At 39.0% G+C, this 25,001-nt stretch overlaps 2 protein-coding genes across 3 annotated transcripts; both read left to right on the top strand.

Annotated features, from left to right (window-relative positions):
- Nucleotides 1-202: 202 nt before the first annotated feature.
- LOC117304612 (ras-related protein Rab-37-like) lies at nucleotides 203-8,677 on the top strand. Its single transcript, XM_033789156.1, has 7 exons — nucleotides 203-428; nucleotides 3,981-4,089; nucleotides 4,840-5,869; nucleotides 7,263-7,468; nucleotides 7,675-7,764; nucleotides 8,047-8,151; nucleotides 8,475-8,677. The coding sequence occupies exons 3-7, from the start codon at nucleotides 5,107-5,109 to the stop codon at nucleotides 8,583-8,585; spliced, it is 1,275 nt and encodes a 424-aa protein (XP_033645047.1). The 5' UTR covers nucleotides 203-428; nucleotides 3,981-4,089; nucleotides 4,840-5,106; the 3' UTR covers nucleotides 8,586-8,677.
- Nucleotides 8,678-12,296: 3,619 nt separating this feature from the next.
- On the top strand, nucleotides 12,297-20,326 carry LOC117304844 (ras-related protein Rab-10-like). 2 transcript variants are annotated; one of them, XM_033789462.1, is made up of 6 exons: nucleotides 12,297-12,611; nucleotides 15,996-16,166; nucleotides 17,218-17,417; nucleotides 17,691-17,780; nucleotides 18,343-18,453; nucleotides 18,691-20,326. In XM_033789462.1, the coding sequence occupies exons 1-6, from the start codon at nucleotides 12,449-12,451 to the stop codon at nucleotides 18,793-18,795; spliced, it is 840 nt and encodes a 279-aa protein (XP_033645353.1). In that variant the 5' UTR covers nucleotides 12,297-12,448; the 3' UTR covers nucleotides 18,796-20,326. The 2 variants fall into 2 exon arrangements, with proteins under 2 accessions (XP_033645353.1, XP_033645354.1); XM_033789463.1 differs by lacking the exon at nucleotides 12,297-12,611 and adding an exon at nucleotides 12,659-12,832.
- Nucleotides 20,327-25,001: the final 4,675 nt, after the last annotated feature.

The following is a 25,001-nucleotide window of genomic DNA, read 5'->3' as shown; positions in this document are numbered from 1 at the left end:
CGTCAACCCGAAGCTATACATTTTCCCACAGTCTAGGCACTGTGGATTTGCTATACATGCATCAAGTTGAATGAAGTTGTGTTCGCATTGTGTTCTATCCCGACGTTCCTTTATGGTTGACGAATTGCTTTCAGTTTGTTTATCCATGGTCCCTATACTCCCATGCGCCTATACTGATCAAACTGTAAAGGGATTTCGAGTTCTCCCCTTTAGCTATAATTATAGTTCCCACAAATCCAATAATACTTTGGCGACTTGAGCATTACATTGATCTTGCTGCGGTACATATACATAACTTAACCTTCTGTCTCTAATCATCCATTCTAAGAAAGTTCGTCTTGTTGGGACGTCATGTTCTGAACACCCATCCAGACTGATCAGGAGACTGAAGGAATACTCACCGATAGGACAGCGCTGGTCAACAAAAGGTAAATATACAAAGCTATGAGGAAAACATGACAAGTCGTATTCAAACCGACTGAACCTTAAAATACTGGGGTGAATTTCACAAAAAGTTCAGACAAGTCTTCTCGAATAAGGACCAGTAACTCGTCCCATGAGTTTTTTATATCTCCTAGGACTAGTCTTTAGTTTCGACTATATTATAGTTTAAGTCCTAACTATTTTAAGCGCTTTGTTCTTATATAACGCTATATATAAATACTCCTTATTTTATTACAACTTGTGAAATCGATCCTGCTGGACACCTTTAGTATTGTAGGGGCTACAGCTTTCCATTGCTCGATACCAAGTCAGTTTCTATGCTAACAATAATGTTGAGTAATCACCAAAAGTGTCCTGCCAGTGCCTTTTAAATCTTGTATTTACCCTTGTCCAATGTGGATAGGTTAGTCTGGATTTGCGATCACAATGTTGTGAGGGTTCGAATCCTATCTAGCTAAAAGCTGATTTCACAATGACTCGAATAAGTGTTCTTTAAAACCAATGTTTGTAGTTTTGTAGGAGGGAGGTTGGCTGTTGTCAGGTGTTTATATCCCCTTGTGTGTATTTGCCAAGTTCTCTTGACAGGAAGAGCATTAAGACACCGAGCCCGAAACATTATGACAACAAAATTAATTGTAGTGCTACCTTTGGTATAGTTTTGTATTTAAGTAAGAAAAAATGGGCCCGTTGGATACCACTTTTCCGAACCAGTTCTTTTGATACTTGTTTGCATTTATCCCTGAACGGAGGAAGGGGGGCATTTTCCAGGAATCTTTTCAATTGTTATGTGTGAATAATCAATAACATGATTATGAAGAAGACTTAACGTCTAGACTCTTTGATCATTGCTATGTGGGCTGGACAATAACTGCTGTTTGGGCTAGGAGTATTGCCTCATCTAAAGACAATGTAGCAATTTAACAGGGGTTGCTTGTAAAATAAAGCAATAGAGTTGGCAATAACTTACAATGGACCTTGAACAAAGTAAAACGACGTCCTTTCACATGATAAAAATTGTACAACCATGTTACTTTTGCAGGGGACCCTTGCTTAAATGCCCTCGTGTAAAAGGGGCTTTAAGGGTATCGTTCAGACCATCCATGTTCAGACGAGGACTTAAACTAACCCTTAATTCAAAAGTGCTATAACAAAAATAAAATAAAAACCTTTGTTTGATAGTATCACTCTGTTGTTTTATAAACACGAGGAATCATCCATCAGGAATATTAAACCAAAGAAGACAAAACGAAACAAAAATTATGAAAACGCCAGAGCGCCCAAAACCACGGTCTCTTGCTCTATGCCCCGTAGCCCATGGAGGAAGCTACCCCACCTTGTTGGAATCTGGATCTCTTTTATTATCGGTCTTATTTTTATAGTCACCAATAATGAACACAATCAAGGATCTATGGTTCATAAATTTCAGAAACCTTTCTCAGGTTTGCAGCTGTCCTCCACGGTTACTTGCAAGCGTTGTTTTCTTTTAAATTACTTTTAAAAAAGCGTTACGTAACTTTACGCCCACACTATTTGAACGATTATCCATTATCCAAACAGTGATCAAAAGACATCAATCAATGCAATCGATGATGCTGAATATTACCATGAGGGTAGAAAACATACGTCCAGGGACGGTCCATCAGACATCCTTGGAAATATATATTGAATTTATATAATGATACCTATTGAATCGATGAAATATACCTGGAAGCTTCGATTTGACCATGGGGAAATGCACAATTAAAGTCAATTCCGAACCATACAAGTTCTTTTAAGTAGGATTTGAAACTTTGCATTGTGGATATAATACGATATAGAAACGCTTTGCGGCGGGCCCAATGATAATCTCCAAATGAGTTCTGAAAAGAAACGTTGGTTTCAAATCAACTCGACGTTTCGATCAGTATGCTCTGATCGTCTTGTGGAGAAAGCTTCTATTAAGATCATTGCTAAACAAGGATGGCAGGAGAAATGTCTATTGTTTTGCGGTAATACCATTGTGTATTTAGGTGTTCTTTTAAGAACTTATGATCCTGCTTTATGGAAAGGTCACCGCGGTAACACTTTGGAGGTAGCTCCATGATCCAGCTACCGCGGAGTAGATAACTTAACTTAGCTTTAATTACATTATTTTTGTTTCAAAACGCTGTCAGTCAAAAATATTAACATGCAGGATAAAAACATGAGCAAAAATGTATTATTGGAATTCGGGAGACTTCTCATTATCATTGAGGCTTATCCCTCCATGTTCAATAGCGCGGAGTGAGATAAGACTGGTATCAATGTCAACAACTAGCTTGCTCTAGTCATCGTAGAGTGAGTACTTAAAGGCAGTGGACACTATTGGTAATTTCTAAAAATAATTATTATCATAAAACCTTTCTTGGTGACAAGTAATAGGGAGAGGTTGGTGGTATAAAACATTGTGAGAAACGGCACCTTCTGAAGTGCCATAGTTTCCAAGAAAGAAGTAATTTACCACCGAATTTGATTTCGAGACCTCAGATTTAGAACTTGAGGTCTCGAAATCAACCATCTAAACGCACACGCCTTCGTGTGACAAGGGTGTTTTTTCTTTCATTCATATCTCACAAGTTCGATGACCAATTGAACTCAAATTTTCACAGGTTTGTTATTTAATGCATATGTTGAGATACACCAACTATGAAGGCTAGTCTTTGACAATTACCAATAGTGTCCACTGCCTTTAATTTTGTCTCAACGTTTCGACTATGCTTGCTCTAGTCATCGTCAGGAGACTGAAAAGGAAAACGGTCGTTATAGAATGTGCATATATAGCCTCTCACGCGGTAGTACCTCTCCTTCATTTCCTCCGTCGGCAACCATTTTGGGCCTATATAATATGTAGTTGCTTCTTTTTACAACTTCATACCCAAAAAGGTCAAAACAAAGAATGTGAAACTGATATCTGTTTACGTGCTTGTGACGTCATCAGGAATGATCATCCAGAAGACCACTCGAGGCAAAACTTCGACCGCAAAAAAACTTGACCATTAATAGAATTAACAACTTGTTACCCGATGTAAACAAAATGTTGACAGTGATCAGTTTGCCAACGTTGACCTACATAGCATTGATGGTTACCTGCCAAAGTTCAAGTACACCAATGCACAAAATCTGCCATAGTATGCATTAAAGAATAAACAACTTGTCATTGCTACTTTATGATCATCGGGTATCGTGTGCCAAAACATTATTTATTATATTTTTGATAAACGTAATGTTGTGGATTATTGTATACAAAATTTGAAGATGTGGTAATCCATAAAATTCATTAAACGGTGATCAAAATCTCTCAACGTTTTCACGATTTGTTTTACAGGAGAAGTAAGTTCTCTGCACGGCAACAACCTGAGTTTTCACCCTACGGTTGGCCGCCTCGTCCAGCCATGCCCTCCCTACTACATATTATACCCCTGCCACTGTGGCGACCGTATGATGGTCACAGTATATAACAGCTTTATTTCAAGGTGATTTTATACAATTTGTTATCAATTATTTTTTACGGGTATAAGGACATGACTTAAACAAAGATGGCGGCGAAGTTCCAGGTAACTCCAGAGGCGGCTAAAGCTGAACTCGCATGGAAGACACGGTGGTGACTACATGGTGAGGATCTTTTGGGTAAGATTAACATTTTAATTTTTTATTTCATTTCGATGATTGATTCCGATTGCGAAGCAAGCCAAGGACTCTTAAAAAAGTGAACTTCTGAATCACCTTTATCACCGGGTGCAGCCATCTTGAATTACTCCCATTGATATCCATGCTACCAAACCGAGGATTGAAGAACAAAATAGTCTGGTTCCTATTTGCAAAATGGTTACTAGCATTCACTATTGATATCGATGCGGGGAACATGACGAAGATGGAACCCCCAAAGATAACCCTCAGGGAAAACTCTCTCAGGGACTGAACGTTGAAACAAGTATACTCGTCCTAACTCGATCATTTAGACTAGTGCTGAACTCTTTGTGCAATCCAACCTAGTGCATTTAAAGACCTCTAAAATTTGCCACAAGGATACATGAACAAAATCAAAAATTTCTACCGTTTCCAAAACATCATCATTCTTTTAAACCACATAAAAGCCAACGTTTGACCCTTGAACTATTGCGGGAACAGTGATATACTATTATTCAAACAATGGGGCTAAATGGATATCAGGGGATTACTAAACACCTTGACACCAAAAGGCTAGGACATGTCAACTTAATTGTTTATAATATTAAATGTCAACACAGGTATAATAGACTTTGGAGGCGAGTCATAACGGTGGGGTTATATATAGTTTACCTTTTGACTGCTCTCAGATTAGCTCTGAATAATTCATGCTGATCATGTTCCATTTTTAATAATATTGATTGACAACAGAGTTGAAGCCCCAGCCACGGGACAGACCAGCAGTTGAAACAGGACCCGTGGTTTAACAAGGAAGTCGTCATAGCAATTCAGAGAACCTTCATTGGTAGAAACAAACCGGTACGGAACTGGACTGACTGTGTACTGTCACGTCACTCGAGCACGTGTCCTGAACAAACCCGACATAATCTTCATCGGTTGGTATCAAATGTTGTTAAGAGAGTTACGTTCAGTTAACGCTGAGTTATTGTAAACGCCACTTTACCAAAACTATTCCAAATGATCAGTTATTGCCCGAACACTGGGTTTTTTTTAGCGAAGAATATATACGAGAACCAGAAAAACCAAGTTGTTACACACCCTGCTGAGAATGGCTGTATTACCGAGTCAATCAATACCAACGGTCACTTTCGAAAAAGTAAGTCCGAACACATGAATGGTCACGTGCTGTCTTCCAGTCCATCCGATCTGGGACCAGGGTTCACGATAGTTGAGCCACCGACGGAGATCGTCCCCAGGGTGGCTGTTGACAAGATGGCTCCTACACCGGACTCTTTACACACTAAAAAGACGACCAATCATGTCCGATTCAGTCAAGACGCGCCCCCTGACTTCTCAGACCCTCTCCTTGCCGAGTCACCGCGCAATGATCGCAAAACACACCAAAAACTGCAGAACCAGTCTACTCAGACAGACATTAGTCTTCCAAAGTATTCTAAGCTTGAAGTCCGCTTGAAAAGATCCTCTACCTCCCCAAGAGAATCCGATAATACTGTTTTGCACTACAGAGACACCCCACCCACAGCGTCTTGGTCCTGCAGTTCCAGCTTGTCCGGTTCGGTGTCATCCTTGTCGGATAGAGCGCCCGGGAGCCCCGGCGGTGCAGACTCTGTATTCTCGGCGGTCTCTCCTGCTCCGAGTACGGTCGAGGAGATCCCTCTGACTGCCATCTTGATTGGAGACAGTGGCACGGGGAAAACGTGCCTCGTCGCCCGCCTGGCTGAAGACTTATTCATGGGCAATAATTACGATGTTACAGTAGGTGAGTGAGACAATGGTTCTGATTGGTCAGGTTATCTCAAGAGGTAAATTAATTAACTTCACGTTCTTTAGAGATTGCCTTATTTGCCGTTTGCTCAACTTTATTTTTGCCAGGCGTGTATTTCAATGTGACATTCATTTGCAGTGCAGGTTCCGTGGTTTATAACTTTGATATTTACTTCAAAAGCCAAGGTGTACTTTAAGTAATTTACAAATTGCCCCCTTTTCCATAAAACTACATTTACTTCTATCAAAGGGGTCGTTCCTATATAGCAATGTTTTAAATCAACAGCTCTCCGTAGCTCTTTAACCAAGTAAGTTTTTATGGTTATTATTTTTTGAGTAAAATGAATACAGTCGCTAAAATCTTGTTTACTTGGCATTATGATATGTTTGGTGTAAAGTAGCATCATCGAACTCATCGCTGTAACCCACGATTGGTCTTCACAAGTCAACAACATGATAATTATCCTTGGACTAATTATCACGAGGGTCTAAGGTTGTCGTCCGGGAAGGGGGGGGGACACAACTGTTCAAAACAACATTCACAAGGCCTCAATGAATCACGGGTACATTACAACTTTACCCTTGGGGCCTTTCGAAGCCGAAACACTTGACACGGGAAATTTAATTTGAGTTTACCGCTATGAACTTCTGGCCGAGTAGAGTAAGGCTGGGTCGAGACAGCGACCGCCAGTTTTGGTTTACACTGTTTTTGCAAATCGAACAAACACAATGTTATCACCAACACAAACGGAAACAAAGGTCCCGGTAGTCACTTGACTTCCGGTGACGTCACAGTGTGTAGGATGAAGTTATTTTTGTTTATTGACACCACATCAACATAAAATAGTTTTGTTTATTTTATTTTTACGTAAGTATGTTCTCATGCACATTTTGGGGGATTTTGTTCATACATAACATTAAAAGCAAGTAATTCCTTTTCTTTTTTTCAATACCTGTTCGATAGTTTAAATCCTTTACATGTAGATATACACAATAAATTAAACGTTGAACATTTCATTTTAAAAGGTCACGTGTCACGTTGTTGAGATATCGCCGAAATCCGGAATGATGCCTATAGGAATTCACAATTTGAGAAACATTACCTCAATTACCGGCGGTGACGCTTCTCAGATTCAAATGTTGGGTCATAAAAACTGATATGTTTTTACATGACCACACTCCTTTGAAGTGAAATGTTTCTCAAATAGTTTTATACTATCGAAAGCTTCTGAAGGCTTCTATATTTAAGTATCTTGTCCGAAAGTTTTAGTACAAACTTCATAATCTTATTAAACAAAACCTTTTTGAGTCTTCTTCTGAGGATATTATTTTAAACAATCAAGAACAAAATTTCACTCTCTGTTTTACCCAATGTCTATACTCGGTAGGCATTGACTTCAACATCGCTAGGGTGGTCTTACCGGACGGTCGACCGGTCCGTCTGCAGCTCTGGGACACGGCAGGGCAGGAGAAGTACCGGTCTATAACAAGCTCGTACTACCGTAAGGCGATGGGTGTTCTCCTAGTTTATGATGTATGCCGAAGAGATTCCCTGCAAAATATTTTGCACGTTTGGAAGAAAGAAGTTGAGAAGGTAAACCGGAGTTAAATTTTGTTAAATTTTTGTTCGTTTATGTTTGCTTTATTTAATTCTTTATGGAAAAGTCCGATGCTTGTCCGTCGGTTTTTTCACCCCCCCCCCTCCCATTTTGTTGTTGGGTGTTTGTTGGGTGAGTATTTACCAATAGTGTCCTGTGCCTTTAATAAGGTTCTACATTTAATTTTGATGATTAATTGCAGTATGCAGATCCAGACGTAGTGTTGATGTTAGTCGGTAACAAGATGGATCTTGACGACCACCGGACTATCACAACACGAGTAGGAGCCAAGGTACTAGACTAATTTAAAGCCACTTTATTTTGTACAATAATCTTGACTTTAACTCAAGTTCACTTGTTCCAAACACAGCCGAGCAGGTTTTTATACAAAAATCTGATGAAACCGTCTGTATAATCTCGAAAAAACGAAATAAAGATTTGTATGTTCTTGAGTTGAGCTATTAACACATTGTGCCTGTAGGAAGTCAACACTCGTTGACTCTTTCCGCTCTCGTCATTTTCATTTTTTATTTTTGAGAAGTATTCATTATTAACGTCCGTTTTATGTCAACAGGTGGCGGTAGAGCTTGGTGCGTCATTTTACGAAGTCAGTGCGAAAGAAGACCTTAATGTTAAGATGGCCTTCAAGGCGTTCGCGCAGGACATCCTGGAAAATGTGGCAAGTAACTTTTTAAAATTAATGTACTACAATAGCAAAAAATGAGGCTTCTGAACGCTAGGTGGCAGCAGACTTACCACGTATTACCTGTAGTAAGTCTGCTACCACCAAGTGTCCGTTCCACAATGTGTCATTGGTTTGTGTGAAATAAACACTCGGACTTTAATCAGCTTTTATTAGAAGTTCTCGCCCTACTCGAACGTGTCTTTTCACAGAGTGGTTCTCTCTTAATCTAACCAGGTAGCAGTATTATTATTATGATAGAAAGCAATTCCGTAAATGTTAACATTTCAAAAAACGGTAATTTTCTGTTTGGTTTGCAGTATGCTTCGCGGAACCCATGTATGAGCCCGAGCGCAGTTCGCTTGGACAACATCACCAACCACGCCAGAGCCGACAAGAAGGGGAGTAGCGGCAGTTTGTGTTACTGCTGATAGAGGGCGCTATAGTCTACCTCATCTTTGTACCTTTTCGCAATACCAGGAGCGCGTTTTGGCGACCCCAACCAAAAACTGTTTCGGTTGTTGGTCGTTGGTTCTGCTGTTCAGACTGAACGATAACCGAGTTGTGAGCTCGGTTACCGTTTTGGTTATGACGTCAGAAACAGTTTTTGGTTGGGGGTCGCCAAAACGCACTCCAGTTGTGCAAGCGCTAACTGTTGAATGAGGTGCATGCTGGTCTAGCTAGCGATCAAAATTGATCGCTAGCTAGACCAGCATGCACCTCATTCCACGCCTAACGCGCGCGTACAGAGTGGATGGAGTTGATGCTTGTCTCGAGGAGCACGGCGCGCGGTGGACCCTTTTAGGTGGGGCTCCCAGTTCACAATTCTGCATTCTGAAACTGCCACTGTCGTAAGTGGTTTTCAACGTAGACTTAGCTCTCTTAAATCCATTCAAAAAAGGGAATCCTTAAAAAACAAAATCCGGAATTTGGGAATGATACTATATTACAGGAAAAATGCGTATGGGTCATGTCTTCGTACAGGGGATTTAGAATGAATCTTCAGTGGTGTTCTTTTGGGATCAAATCCTTGTTATGTCAGGTCGACTTTGCCCTCCGTATTCCTTACCCCCCCCCCCCCCCTCCGTATTCCTTACCCCCTTTTACCCGAACAATAAACTGCTCTTTGGTCAAAATGTTGCTTTCTACCTGAAAATGAATGCAGTTGCATAGAAGCACATTAATTTATAAGTGTATTGTGTTCTTGTAACTGCTGTATTTAAAGTCACCTGGAAGTGGTATTTTTTCAAAATAAAGCCTTTGTCACTAATATATGTGTTTTAATGAGTGGAATGTGAATAAACAGTTAGCTAAGGTTTTAAAAAATCAGTTCTTATGTTATTTACAAATTTAAGAGTAGAGCCCGACCCGAGAGGGCGCTGTTCGTGACGTCAATCGAGGCAGACCAGGTGTATTGCTGCTGAATGCAGAAAAACACTTTTTGACATGTACCAACTCACGACTCGGACGTACATGTACTTTGCACGTATGTTTACTATACGCATTGCAGGCAAAGTCTGCCTCGATTGACGTCACAAAAGGGGTAGGCGGTGTCAGCCCCCCAAACAACTTTATATTTTTTTTGACAAACAATTACTAAAAAAATTGTTTTATTGTTCGTAAGCATATACTCTTATGTTCTATTTCCAGGTGACTTTAAGCCTAGGTATATACACATTGTGAATGGGTAGGCCTAACTTCATTCATGTATTTATTTGGATCCAAGAGTTTTTAAAATCTATAAGGAAAAGCGTTGTTTCTTGTGAAAGACACTGGGGATGTATTTAGAATTAAATTCTTGCTATCTTGTCTCATGTTATTGAAATAATTAGTAAATATGTGCCCCCTTTTGTTTGATATTGGGCACACCCTTCGTTATTGACAAAGTTTGGGAAAGAACCGTCCTTATCAATAAGCAATAACTCCCCCCCCCCCTTTTTTTTTACAAATCCTAACATTTCATATCGTTCCCATTTTTATCCCAGGAGTAACCCTAAACTAAACAACTTGTGTTAAACTTAATAAAAGGATTGGGAAATATGTATTTGATTTGCGGTAACACCATGTGTGTATCTACTTGCCAGGTAGAGTTTGTTCTTAAAGAACTGTCTTGCTTTATTCTACTACCGCAGACTTGAAAAAGCAAGATAGAAACACATCCACGAATCTACGTTTTGAAACATTATTTGTATTGACGCGGCAAACACAATGACTACCCCCTGTCAAATTCTTTATTTAAAACAAAAATGGAAAATACTCAAAATATTTTTTAGTAAGCATAGAAATATACTTGGTAACGAGCAATTAAGAGCTGTTGATATAGTATAAAACATTGTGAGAAACGGTTCCCTCTGAAGTAGCGTAGTTTTTGAGAAAAAAAAGTTATTTCTCACTCAACATATTAAATGAAATCAGGCCTGAAGCCCCGTTTTAGGTATCTTAAACAAAACATAATTGAAACGAGGTTGTTTTTTCTTTCATTAATATCTTGCATAAGCAAGTTCGATGACCAATGTAATCAAAATTTTCACAGATTTGTTATTTGATGCATTTAGTTTTGATACACCGAATGCGAGTACTGGTCTTTGTCAATTATCTAAGGTGACCAGTGCCTGTAATGCATATATCACAAGGGCTTTGACAACAAATGAAATTGATGATGTCACGGAGTTTTCAATTTATTATTCTGCATCGTTTCCTTTTGTGGTCACTTAGGAAATGTTTGAATCAACAAAGTCAAAGCCGTATGCAAATTGGGAAATGTTTACTGCTAATTATTGATCATTCATCTTTTATTTTAATTTTGCTCCATATTTTGAATTGGTGGTTTTGTTTTAATGCATTTTATTAACCGTGTACATGTACATTGACCCTTCATCATGTGTTATCATGAAGACGAGCGGAGTATACTGCTCGAAACGTCGATACCACACCCGGTTCTGATTCCAAGAACCCACAATTCTCATAAAAGAGTTTTGTACATTGTCGACCCGCAAGTTTACTTTATGGTTTTTCTTGAAGCACCACACATCTGCCGTGGAAATTGTGATCACTTCGTCCCGTTTGGATGTGATGAAGAGTGTTACGATTATAAGAACTGTTGATATTATTACTTCAAAGTATTATTTGAAACAGAATTAAAAAAAAATAGTAATTTGCCAGTCACGAAATACTATTAATATATTTTTGAAATAGCTGTTTTTGACTTTGGTTTGAGAACGTTGCGTGCAATGAAGGTTAGTAGGTGCAGTTAAGTTAGTATAGTTGAGTGCAATTATAAATAATTGTTATAAATTTATGACTTAAATTTAAAAGTAATGCGATTCGACTTATTCGCCTTATGTGTATATACTTAAAGATTTAACCGACATTACGAATAAAATAATGTTGTTGTGAAGCACAATTGTTTGATTAGGAGTATTGTTATATCACTCCGATCGTCAAGGCCCAGTATCGTAAAGCTGCTTAAAGCACAACAAGTAGCTAAGCACAACCAAAAATTGTGCTTACATGAATTAGGTAACCAGCCAAAATACCATGTCATATTATTCATTATTTCTGACTGGTATCCTGCTTATTGTTGTTAATCACAAACATGGTAAGGAAAATGTTGTGCTATACTGGGCCCTTGTTTGAGATAATACAAGGGCTGGGGTGAGGGGGGGGGGGGGCGGGTCTGCAATTTCAGGCCATAATGTTTAGTATAATATTGATACACGGCACTATTGTTCATAACTATAAGTTGTGTTTTGATTCGGGACAGCAAAAGGACGATCTTTGGTGACGATCAGAAACACAAAATGGCAATTTTTATATATAATTTTTTTTCTCGTTTGATATGTGATACTACCAATTTATTTTTCCAAATTTGAAGGACCGTTTTGCGGTCTGCTTTTATGTGTTTCCGGAACTTAGTTTGCCATTAATTTAATCAATCATTAATTGATGTGGTTCGAAACGTCAGGCCATTATCTATTTTGTGAATATTATAATTTCCTCAGAGCTGTTGATATTGCATCCGAGTGTACGGTACAAGGGTCAAACAATAGGGGGGGGGGGTCTAACAGTTTACATCACAGGTGATAAGTCAAAGTTCCATGAACGGTAACCTAACTAGCAGTAGCTACTGTATGTAGGCTCGACCATTGAACCATAAGCTACGAGCCCATACACAGCAGGTGAAGGCCGTTGTATGTAGGTTTCTGTTATAGATGATGATTGTTAGACTGTCGCCCATGTCACTGAGGTTAGGAATGTTGGGTTGGGTTTAAATTGTGTAAAACTTCAAGCATCAATGAGAGATCTCGCCGTGGATATTAAATGCAAACTATTCCGGAAGGCTTCGTTGATCTGTGGTTCTTATAACGCAACCAGAAACCTGTTGCATGTGCTAGGGACTTTCCTAATCACGCAGTTTCGACGTGGTACAGTGGAGAGTATGTTGATCTACATTACGAGTGGGTAACAATTGAATAGGCAAAACCTAAATCAGACTAAATCTACCCCGGTCGAGTTCATGATCTCGGTGGTTTATTGTTGCATGCTGGAGGAGTGTGGACTATCCTCCTATCGTCGGTGACTGCAGGGACTCGTGATGCCAAATTGGGGTTCTAGTGTTAGCGTTGATTCATAACGTACCAAGGTAGACAGTGGTTTACCCCTCCTCACTGGGGGCTGGGTGAGTATATAGCTATGTATTACCATGGAGCAATATCTAGTTTATTGCTCCATGGTATTACCCTATATTTGTAAGTGCCAAACATTGCACCACTATTGTTCTATGCATTTCTCCAGGCTCTATGCATGCTCTATACGTGGATGTAGAATTAAACCCAGCTCTATGCACTACCTGCATGCTATGATGGTGTAGTCCCGTTTATTATCAGAGGTTTGACAATAGTTTTCCTTTAACTTGGACGACAATGGTTACCCGAAAGCGGTTTAGAATAACCGTTGTATCGAGGCCATGACTTGGCCTCAAAATACTTGCATACACAATGCATACAGGCTGCTTTGTTGCATCATTATCCCTTCCTCTGTGGTTGCATGCACTCTGCCGACCAAACTGGGCTTGTATGGTGGGAGGCACCAGTCTAATAAACAAAAATGAACCTGCGTGGTTGCTTCAACACTCGACCAGGCGGTAATAAACTCAGCGTGATCATGAAGTAGCCTACTTTACTTGTATTTATTATATTCCTTGGTATATAATTGGGTAAGCACGTTAGAGGTTATGATTAGAAAGCAGCCACATGTCAACACTACAGCCCCTTTAAATCTTGCTCTTCATAAAGCCAGGTAAAAAGAAATACCAGTTGATCGTCCGGGTTTTTCCCCAAAAAGAGGAGGATAGAGCCGTTTATTTTTTACTGCCACCGACAAGCATTTTAATTTAACTGACCACCAACTCTTCAGTTTAAAGTCCCACTTACTTTATTTGTAGTTTATAAGTTCATAACAGATTAGGAATACACGAAAAATGTGTCTTTTTTTTTTGGGGGGGGGGGGAACTAAATAAAATAAAGTAAATGTTTAATTTTTAAAAAAATTTTTTGGCCTAAGTTAACTTTAATCTGTCCGAACTAATCCAACAAGGTGTGCTTAGGGCCACTGATTTTCCGTTTCAGAAAAGTGCAAATTCCGTTTGGCAAAAACATGAATTCCGTTTCAGGCACAAAAAATTCCGTTTCATGTTTTTTTAATTAGATAAAAGGTTGTTTAATACCCAGGGACACACTTATAAAAATCAATTTGAGATAAGTTGCACTGTTGACTTCGTAAAATGTTCATTTGAACTGACAAATTTCAAAAAAATACATTTTTTTATAATTGTGGATTATTTTGTATACTGCTGTTCTAAAAAGGTTGCACTGTGACTGCAGTATCAATGCACATGATGTGATAGACTTGATTCCAAGTCTAAAACTGCAGTTGATTCTCTGCATCAGCCACATTGTAGGCTAATGACAGGAGTGTATCCACAAGAGGGCGCTGTTTCAGCATGATCAAAGACTTGGGAACAAGTCTATGGACGTGACCATTCTCCATCCACAAACAAAATGTCAGCCATTTTGTTTTCGCTTTGGCGACAGAATGTTGACAGTTTACGGTTTTATTTTAGACCTTTACGAGATGAAAAAACATTGTATGTGTTCTTATAGATCATAGGTAAGCTAGTTTGTGTATTATTGTTGGTAAAAGAGAGGGAGAAAATGCAATTTGGGTGAACAAAAAATGTTTAAAATGTGCCGCGAATAATGCCCTTCGCTTAACCATGTTAACGTGTGTACATCATGTGTGTAAACATTGAGGATGGTGTGAAGTAGAACAGAATGATCCACGGTTACGATCTCGTACTTTTTAATGGTCTGATTTCTGATGCCTTTTTAGTTTAACAAAAAGAATCTTAATAAAGAATGCAATTTCAATAGTTTTGGCGTCAAGAAAAAAAAAAAAAAAAAAAAAAAAATCAAATTTTCTGAAATCCCGTTTTCCGTTTCAAAGGGCGGATTCCGCGAATTCCGTCCGTTTTCCGCGATCGCGGAAAATCAGTGGCCCTACACTGTGCTCCTTTCACAAGTACACAATACAACAACAGTTTCCATCCTTTAATGCGTCCAATCGCAGACAAAACCTAGAGAGAGAAAGTCCTTGCTTTATGGACAAACCCTACAGAGGCCTTTGTTTGGTATACCCTTATAATAGATGTTAAATTTGCATCGGGGATAAAGAATATTAATTTTGGTTTTTACCCATACACCGATGTGTGTTAGCACTGTATACTCAGTACTTTCCCCGAGTCCTGTGAAAAAAAAAAAAAAAAAGGTATACCCTTTCCGAATAAAAGTTCGGCTTGGATAGTTTCTTCATGGGGATGAAGGCTAAAATGACAACACAGTACGTCGAGGTTCTGGATGGAGCATGGGGGATGGAGTGGTGAGAAATCATACGGTTGCACTGCGTGTAAATTCAAGGGTGGTTGGTACCTCTGAAGATGGTTGGTCTTGACGTTTCGACTAGACAATTCCAACCTCGTCGGGTTATAGGCCAGATAAGAAGATTATTTAGTTTCCTGGGCCCAATTTCCACATAGAGCTGCTTTTAAAGCAGAAAATATTGCTAATCAATTTGCTGCTATCGGATAGCAGAAATGGGCAGGATACCAGTCACAAATTGTACTCGTGATATTCTTCTATTGGCTGGCAACCTTATCCTGGTAAGCATAATTGGTTTCTGCTTACTTCTTGTGGTCACGGGTCATTTGGCATTGGACTGCAGACCAAACACATTGTAGCAGCGTCCTTCGCAACTCGGCTTCTCAGCTTCTATCTGGTGGATTATGCCTCCAAGGTTATTATTATTATAGATACCAATGGTCGGCGTGTAAAATAGTCTCCTAATACATGTACAACAACAGTTGTTTATTTTGGTTATGTAACAACCATACCAAAACCTGTACAATGACCAGCTGATAATAATACCTAACTCTACTTTGTTTAACTTCTACTGCATCTGAAAGGTTACCCGTTAGCCAGCGGGTCGTGGTAATAAATCAGTGCCGGTGTCACATGCAATTATGTCCTCTATGCAATACTATCCGGAGAACATTAGTGCTTATGCAATAATGTCCGCCGGACGGTTTTGCATATGCAATCGTGTCCGCCCAGACGCTGCTGCATAATGCAATTGTGTCCGCTCCCGTGCAAAAGCGTCCTTGCAGTAAATTAAACGCCCTTGGTCGACGGAACACGTTCGCCATTTTTTTACAAGCATGGCGGACACAATTGCATCCGACACCGGGACGCTTAACATTTGTATTTGTATTTATTTTGACCTTACAGTGATAATGAACGGAGTGCTGGCGCGACACACAAGGGACACAGACACAGGGATTCCCCACAAGGACCATCCCTATAAGATTCTACTAGTCGGGGGCTCCAGTGTCGGCAAGACGTGCATTCTAAGACGTTTTGTTGACGGGGAATTCCCGTGTAAATGCAAGGCAACCCTAGGTAAGGGCATGTTTGTTGTTGTTGAAATTGTTGTTGTTGTTGTTGTTGTTGTTTGTTAATTAAATTAGGTTCCTAATCCTATGAAACTCAGCAAAGCTCCCTGTCATGTTTATCACAAACAACTTTTGGGACAGACAACTGGCGCCCACAACAAGGGACATCGGTTTTCGGATCTCGCGTGAAAAGGGCTTGAGGGGACTCAAACATAAGCTATAACACTAATTGGTGGCAAAGTTGACACTGTCAACACAAGTTTTGTGTGTCTCGGTGAATTCCGGAATAACTTGACGCTTTGACCTAATTTCCTTCTGAAGTAGTTTAGTGAACTTTCGACGTAAACATTTCAATTGCTAGACACGTTTTTAAACATGTCGGTTTTAGCTCATTGTTCTAGCTCTGCGCATGCGTCACAGTTTGTTTCGTAACCTTTAGTTTAATCTCGATACGATTTCGAGTGTGACCCCAAACTCATCTATCACAGCCCTGTTTCTGGACCTGTCACTGACACATGGTAGATAAATACTGAACCGTTACGGTTCATAGGGTCAATTAAGGGGCGACTAGTGTGACTAGCATGCCGAAGCCGCAACTATTTGAATCCCGCCGGGTTTCACTAGTCGCCCAAGCCAAAGAAAAAGACTGCTAGCTTTGTTAACAAATTTACACATAGAGCAAGATTTGACTTTACATGTTTATTGCTTTTTGGTGTTGTTACTATGTGCCCAACTTCTATGGCGCCCATTGTTATCATCAGCCCATCCCTGATATCGCTTTGCGAATTTCGGTTTCAATTTGAAGTATTATTTTACCACACATGCCTGTCAAACGCAACGAGTTTCACAAGTGACATACGTAATACTGTTTGAAAGGGAAAATGCACTTGTATGAATGTACAAAAGTGTTTTGGTTTTGTTTTTAGAAAGAGAGAGTACATGTATATGCATTTAACATTCCATGTACGAGTTAAACATTATTGTATGGAAACTATCTGAATGAGATGTAGTTTAAATCAAATCACCCATTCTCAAAACTTCCTTTTGATAAATCTCAGGTTTGGATTTCAAGATTAGATGCGTTCAAGTACAAGACCGATTGCTTAAGATGCAGTTATGGGACACTTCGGGACAGGAGAGGTTTCGATCCATGACGCAAGCGTACTACCGTGGTGCGGCTGGTGTCATGCTCGTCTATGACGTCACAGAGGGGAGGACTCTAGAGGGCCTAAACGGTTGGCTCTCAGATATCAAAACGGTAAAGGCAAGTTAGGGTTGGATTCACAGGCATAATAGTTGGAAATATTTTATTATGGCAGCTTGTCATCTGCAGTTTAGTAATGTTGCCTGGAACCATAATACGATTATATGTACATATAGAGAAACAATCTATTTAGGAGAACTATTAAAAATCAAACTCTCACTTTGTCGCTAGACAGAACCATCCAAGGACAAACAACACAAACGTCTAATAAGTTTTGTATTATTCTAAGAACTATGAAGCAGTTTTATTTCCCATCTTTGATCTTAGTACGCCCCGGAGGATGTGGATATCATTTTGTTGGGAAATAAGTGCGACACGGTCGAGCAGCGTGTGGTTTCATTTGAAGCCGGCGAAGAGGTAAGATTTGACCCATCATTTTCTTTCCCCTCTCCGCTAAAAATAAGAAAAAGGAAAGATGAACCAAACACCTTAACGAGCCTCTTTACCCCAGGAACTGTGTTTGTTTTTTAGTCAATCCTTCCGGCTCCAGCTGTTTCTTTTTCCTGCCTCTGTATTTTAATTGCTCATGGCTGTATCTTTGAATGTTTCTGCATTTAAAACTGTACTTGTTTATCTACGCGAGAAATAGAAGTCAGAAAGAAAGTGCAACCAATGATCATAATCCGAAGTGAACTTTAGGCTCCGAATTTGTTGGTGGCCGGATCACTTTATGTACAAAAGTTAAACTGTCAAAACAAACAATAACGAATTTGGTATATATACCTACAAAATAAAAAATATTGTGAAATAACAATTTCGACCGTGTCAACCTGCTTTGTAAATCAGGATTATATCCATTGGCAGATTGTGAACTTGAATGGGAAACTTGGGGGAGACTAGGAAATTCTAATTTAGAAAGTATGGCAGAAATTTGCGCAACTACATGTGTATAATGTTCTTTCTGTTTTCCCATCCCTAGTTTGCGAGACGCCATGGATTGAAGTTCTTTGAGACCAGTGCCCAAGATAACACGAATATATCGGATGCTTTCGAGTCCATGGCCTACCTTCTTGTAAATAAAGTCACAGAGGTAGGTCATCATCATCATCCCCCCCGACCCCCACCCCCCACCCACCATCACCATCATCCCAAACACTCACCGAAACTTTTGTTTGTGCTATAAATGTCATCCGTGTATTGTAGGACCATCTTCTGCATCTCTCCTACGCCTACGCCAGGAGTTTCTTTTAGACAGACATGACGCATTGTCAATGGTCACTTTTATTATTATTATTATGGCTATTTAATTCATTCTTGATTTTAACAGACGAGGAAACGAGTCAACAGTGTAGCGGTAACATCTCCTGATTCTAATGGAAATCCTTCGAAGTTAAGATGGAAAGATGGACTGAAACCCAATTGTTCTTGCTAGCTGCGGACCCAGAAGATGTCACTTTCCTTTTACCTTGAAACAAACTTGAAACTTCGTCAGTGAGTTTTGCCGCGCCCGACTGAAGCATAAGATACACGCTGGCTCTGGAGGCAGGTTTCTGGCGCTATTCACGAGCCTCGAAGTGTGACGTAAGATGTTCAGGCTAATGTTTACTCGATCTTGACAACTTTGATTATAAACTGCGTATTATCAGCAAAACTTATCAAATGAGGGCGCTCTGTCTACCCAGTTGACCCCTATCAGGGTGCAGCCATCTTGCACTTCTCCTATTTATAATAATGTTACCAAACCAAGGCCTGAAGAACAATAGTCTGGTTCCTAGTTGCCAAATTATGATTAGCTTTCATTATTGTTATTCGATACGAGGAACTTGCCCAAGATGGAGGCAGAATGATAACGGTCTATAGGCTAAGATCAACGATCTAATGCTGACTTGAAGTGTCGACGCATACAGCAAAATGTGGACAGTTTTGTGGATTCTGTGATCGGTGGATGCAGGCATCTTTGGAGTCGATACCGAAGTTATAGTTCATTGGATGACATGGAAATGGCCCGAGATAAAATCGGTTTACTCTTTAATGCCATGTTTTTCTTTATTGATTTTCAAAATCAAACTCGTTTAGATTTGAGTCACCTTCATAGGTCCCTTAAATAAAGTCTTTTAGTAGGATTTTAAAAATAATTATTTGTTCTTTATCGATTGTTTGCAATAACTATGACGAAGAAAGCATTGCAGGTGGCTTTGGGAAATCTGTCCAATTCTGTCCCCAGTGGGAAATTAACATGGGCTGAGAGAGGTTTATTCAAAAGAGGGCGATATCAGAACCATTTTACACACGGGTCGCCATAATTATGGGAGGACAGAATCTTCTTGGCGTTTGTCAAGAAGGCTATAATCTTGTTGCCAAATATTGGTTCAGAAACGTGTTTTCATTTAGCGGATTGGATGAAGTGACGGTGCGTTTAATATAAAATTTATTTCGTTATTCAGTGATGTTGTTTATGCTTTTGAGCGATCCCACGGCTCGCTATTTGTTTAATGTACATGATGAACTACGAAGAATCTACTAAAACTGTAAAGTTTTTTTTTGCTTGCCTAACTTGATACTCATGTGCCATGAAATGTATTAATTTGTTACTAAAGATGTTCATTATTATTTTAGAAACCGTGTTGCCTGTTTGGTGCTCTAGGACAACTTTAAGAATGGTACGCAATATTTAAAGCATTATTTTTTAACAATTGACAACTAAAACCCGCTTCATACTCACTGCGAAGTTATTTCTGGTGACACAATAATCGGTATGCGCTGTTTAGGCAATAATGTGACGCAAGAAAATGCCTTTTGAATGAAGCATTCGCAGGAAACATCGAACCGGGCTGAACTTGTTTCAAAAATTATTCAAACTTAATTTAATTTTCAAAGATTTCTCTTAATGTACAGGTATTTTTTTAAATGAATATTCTTTTCCGTTTTTGATAAGAAGATGCGAATAAAATAATCTGGGAAATATAAAACACGTTGTAGTGAGGGGTCTTTTTCTTCATTGTTTGTAATTGCATGGTCAGTCCGAATGATGTTGAAACACAACAAGATCCGGGTGCTTTTGCACATGAGCTTCAGTTTCGTGCATCGTGTGTACAAAAGGGAAAACACGAACAGAAACCACCAATGGCTGCCACGGTGCGGTACTTGAAGTGTTATTCATCACCAGCCCCTAGTACAAAACTGAGATGCCCAATATTGGTCATGGACCACGGCCCAAAGATAATATACCAGCTACCGCCAGTAGGCTGGTACCTTTGCTGATTGTTCCCTTGTTACCCAGACTCGGCTAACCACCTTGCTTGGGAATGGTTCTCAAGGAAGATATAACTAGCTCTCCACCGTGAAATACATTGGAAGATACAGATGTGAGTGTCGTGTAAGCCTACATCATTTTCCCACAGGCCCACAGGCCCACATTCAATTTTTGCTCTAAATTACACCAGGCTGTAGCCTTGCATCTTTTTTCCAAACTTTTCACTAAATTACACAAGGCTATAGGCCTAGGCTATAGTATAGCCTTTCAACCTTTTTCATATTTTGTTCTAAATTACACAAGGCCTTGCATCTGTTTAGTCAAAGTTTGCTCTTTTTTGCTTCTTCGGTCAAACTGTGCCCTTAATACACAAGGCTATAGCCTTGCATCTTTTTTCAAATTTTACAGGAAAATACACAAGGTTAAAGCGTTGCAACTTTTTTTTTCTAGTTTTGCTCTAAATTACACAAGGCCTTGCATCTTTTTAGTCAAAATTTGCTCTTTTTGCGTCCTTTTTCAACTTTACAAGGAATGAGCAGCAAAGCTTACACCCTTGTAGCTAAATTACATTACGCACCAAAACCCATGTCCTGTATGGCTTACCGCTGTAGCTACACGAATAACGTATTGGCTGGGAGCCGCGGGACCCGGGTTCAATTCCCACTGCCGTCTCTTTTTTTCTATTTTGCGTTGACGTAGTGAGTGAATTATATAAGTAGTATAAAAATCATCTCCAAACACCAGCGGGCACTGTGGCGACACGGTGTACTGGATAGTTCAATTGCGTGCAATCCAGAGCTGGGACACCGGTTCGAATCCTACCTGTACCAAGAGGGACATGACTTTTACTGCTTGCACCAGTAATGGATTGGGGTCCGTCATGTCTATCCCCAAATTAGGTGTGGATGAAGATATTCCGTGTGGGAGAGTAAAGGAGGGACCGGGACTGGCAAGTCCCTTAAGGGTTCTAATGGGTGATCACCACGCTGGTTTCGGCCAGACTTTGAGTCCCCTGAAAGCCTGGTCGTCACTCTGACTAACTCTTTGCACAAATTTACTTTAACTTTATACTTTAGCAACTATATACCAAAGTATTTAGACCGGGTTTTAAATACAATTAAACAATTTGGACCCCAACAACTAATAATCACAGGACGGGTTAAAGTCAGCGTGTTCATTTTTATTTTGGCAAAAGCTGAACAAAATCACAAGGGTTAAGTTTAGCACTTTAAGTAAATTTGGGTGAAAATTTAAAAGAATCACAAGGGGTAAGTCCAGCTACAGCCTTGTGAAGTTAGAAAAAACTAGCCAGAAAATGTTTACGTGGCTATATCAAATTTTGTTAACATTTTTCCAGAAAATGTTCACAAGGCCTTGTGAACTTATCAAATTTTGCCCCAAAATGTGCCTTGTGAACTTATCAAATTTTGCCAGAAAATGTTCTATATTTGCCAGAAAATATTCACAAGGCCTTGTGAACTTATCAAATTTTGCCAGAAAATGTCCTTGTGAATTTATCAAATTTTGCCAGAAAAAGTGTTCACAAGGCTATAGCCGTGTGAACATATCAAATTTTGCCAGAAAATGTTCAAATTTTTCCAGAAAATGTTCACAAGGCTATAAGCCTTGTGAACTTATCAAATGTTGCCCAAAAATGTACATAAGGCTATAGCCTTGTGAATTTATCAAATTTTGCCAGAAAAAGTGTTCACAAGGCTATAGCCTTGTGAACTTATCAAATTTTGCCAGAAAATGTTCACAAGGCTATATATAGCCTTATGAACATATCAAATTTTCCCAGAAAATGTTCACTTATCAAATTTTGCCAGAAAACATTCACAAGGCCTTGTGAACATATCAATTTTTTCCAGAAAATAGTCACAAGGCTATATATAGCCTTGTGAACTTATCAAATTTTGCCAGAAAACATTCACAAGGCCTTGTGAACATATCAAATTTTGCCAAAAAATGTTCAAATTCTTCCAGAAAATGTTCACAAGGCTATGACCTTGTGAACATATCAATTGTTTTCAGAAAATGTTCACAAGGCTATATAGCCTTGTGAACTTGTCAAAATTTGCCAGAAAATATTCACAAGGCTATATAGCCTTATGAACATATCAAATTTTGCCAAAAAATGTTCAATTTTTTCCAGAAAATGTTCACAAGCCTTGTGAACATATAAAGCCTTGTGAACATATAAATTTTTTCCAGAAAATAATCACAAGGCTATAGACTTGTGAACTTATCAAATTTTGCCAGAAAATGTTCACAAGGCTATATATAGCCTTATGAACATATCAAATTTTCCCAGAAAATGTTCACTTATCAAATTTTGCCAGAAAACGTTCACAAGGCCTTGTGAACATATAAATTTTTTCCAGAAAATGTTCACAAGGCCTTGTGAACTTATCAAATTTTGCCAGAAAATATTCACAAGGCTATATATAGCCTCATGAACATATCAAATTTTGCCAAAAAATTTTCAAATTCTTCCAGAAAATGATCACAAGGCCTTATGAACTTATCAAATTTTGCCCAAAAATGTTCAAATTTTTCCAGAAAATGTTCACAAGGCTATAGCCTTGTGAACTTATCAAATTGTGCCCAAAAATGTTCAAATTCTTCCAGAAAATGTTCACAAGGCTATAGCCTTGTGAACTTATCAAATTTTGCCAGAAAAAATTTACAAGGCCTTGTGAACTTATCAAATTTTGCCAGAAAATACTCACAAGGCCTTGTGAACATATAAATTTTTTCCAGAAAATAATCACAAGGCTATAAGCCTTGTGAACTTATCAAATTTTGCCAGAAAATGTTCACAAGGCTATATATAGCCTTATGAACATATCAAATTTTCCCAGAAAATGTTCACTTATCAAATTTTGCCAGAAAACATTCACAAGGCCTTGTGAACATATAAATTTTTTCCAGAAAATGTTCACAAGGCTATAGCCTTGTGAACTTATCAAATTTTGCCAGAAAATATTCACAAGGCTATATATAGCCTTATGAACATATCAAATTTTGCCAAAAAATGTTCAAATTCTTCCAGAAAATGTTCACAAGCCTTGTGAACATATAAAGCCTTGTGAACATATAATTTTTTTCCAGAAAATGTTCACAAGGCTATAAGCCTTGTGAACTTATCAAATTTTGCCAGAAAAAATTTACAAGGCCTTGTGAACATATCAAATTTTGCCAAAAAATGTTCAAATTCTTCCAGAAAATGTTCACAAGGCTATAGCCTTGTGAACTTATCAAATTTTGCCAGAAAAAATTTACAAGGCCTTGTGAACTTATCAAATTTTGCCAGAAAATACTCACAAGGCCTTGTGAACATATAAATTTTTTCCAGAAAATAATCACAATAGCCTTGTGAACTTATCAAATTTTGCCAGAAAATGTTCACAAGGCTATATGAACATATCAAATTTTCCCAGAAAATGTTCACTTATCAAATTTTGCCAGAAAACATTCACAAGGCCTTGTGAACATATAAATTTTTTCCAGAAAATGTTCACAAGGCTATAGCCTTGTGAACTTATCAAATTTTGCCAGAAAATATTCACAAGGCTATATATAGCCTCATGAACATATCAAATTTTGCCAAAAAATTTTCAAATTCTTCCAGAAAATGATCACAAGGCCTTGTGAACTTATCAAATTTTGCCCAAAAATGTTCAAATTTTTCCAGAAAATGTTCACAAGGCTTTGTGAATGTTTATGCTATAGCCTTGTGAACTTATCAAATTTTGCCAGAAAACATTCACAAGGCCTTGTGAACATATAAATTTTTTCCAGAAAATGTTCACAAGGCCTTGTGAACATATCAAATTTTGCCAAAATATGTTTTTTAAGTTAAATAAAGTTGGAGTAAATTTGTGCAAAGAGTTAGTCAGAGTGACGACCAGGCTTTCAGGGGACTCAAAGTCTGGCCGAAACCAGCGTGGTGATCACCCATTAGAACCCTTAAGGGACTTGCCAGTCCCGGTCCCTCCTTTACTCTCCCACACGGAATATCTTCATCCACACCTAATTTGGGGATAGACATGACGGACCCCAATCCATTACTGGTGCAAGCAGTAAAAGTCATGTCCCTCTTGGTACAGGTAGGATTCGAACCGGTGTCCCAGCTCTGGATTGCACGCAATTGAACTATCCAGTACACCGTGTCGCCACAGTGCCCGCTGGTGTTTGGAGATGATTTTTATACTACTTATATAATTCACTCACTACGTCAACGCAAAATAGAAAAAAAGAGACGGCAGTGGGAATTGAACCCGGGTCCCGCGGCTCCCAGCCAATACGTTATTCGTGTAGCTACAGCGGTAAGCCATACCGGACATGGGTTTTGGTGCGTAGAATCATTTAGCTAACATGGG

The sequence above is a fragment of the Asterias rubens genome, chromosome 21, assembly GCF_902459465.1.
Source record: "Asterias rubens chromosome 21, eAstRub1.3, whole genome shotgun sequence".
NCBI classification, from domain to species: Eukaryota; Metazoa; Echinodermata; class Asteroidea; order Forcipulatida; family Asteriidae; genus Asterias; species Asterias rubens.
The sequence above is the reverse complement of the archived record's forward strand: the minus strand, read 5'-3'. Positions and strand labels throughout refer to the sequence as shown.

Excerpts from the sequence above, each read along its gene's own strand:
- LOC117304612 (XM_033789156.1), top strand. The coding sequence starts at position 5,107 with ATGATCAGTTATTGCCCGAACACTGGGTTTTTTTTAGCGAAGAATATA. Across the intron at positions 7,469-7,674 it reads GGAAGAAAGAAGTTGAGAAG|TATGCAGATCCAGACGTAGT; the intron begins GTAAACCGGAGT and ends GATTAATTGCAG. Across the intron at positions 8,152-8,474 it reads AGGACATCCTGGAAAATGTG|TATGCTTCGCGGAACCCATG; the intron begins GCAAGTAACTTT and ends TTTGGTTTGCAG.
- LOC117304844 (XM_033789462.1), top strand. The coding sequence starts at position 12,449 with ATGAGAGATCTCGCCGTGGATATTAAATGCAAACTATTCCGGAAGGCT. Across the intron at positions 16,167-17,217 it reads TAAATGCAAGGCAACCCTAG|GTTTGGATTTCAAGATTAGA; the intron begins GTAAGGGCATGT and ends GATAAATCTCAG. Across the intron at positions 18,454-18,690 it reads TTGTAAATAAAGTCACAGAG|ACGAGGAAACGAGTCAACAG; the intron begins GTAGGTCATCAT and ends TGATTTTAACAG.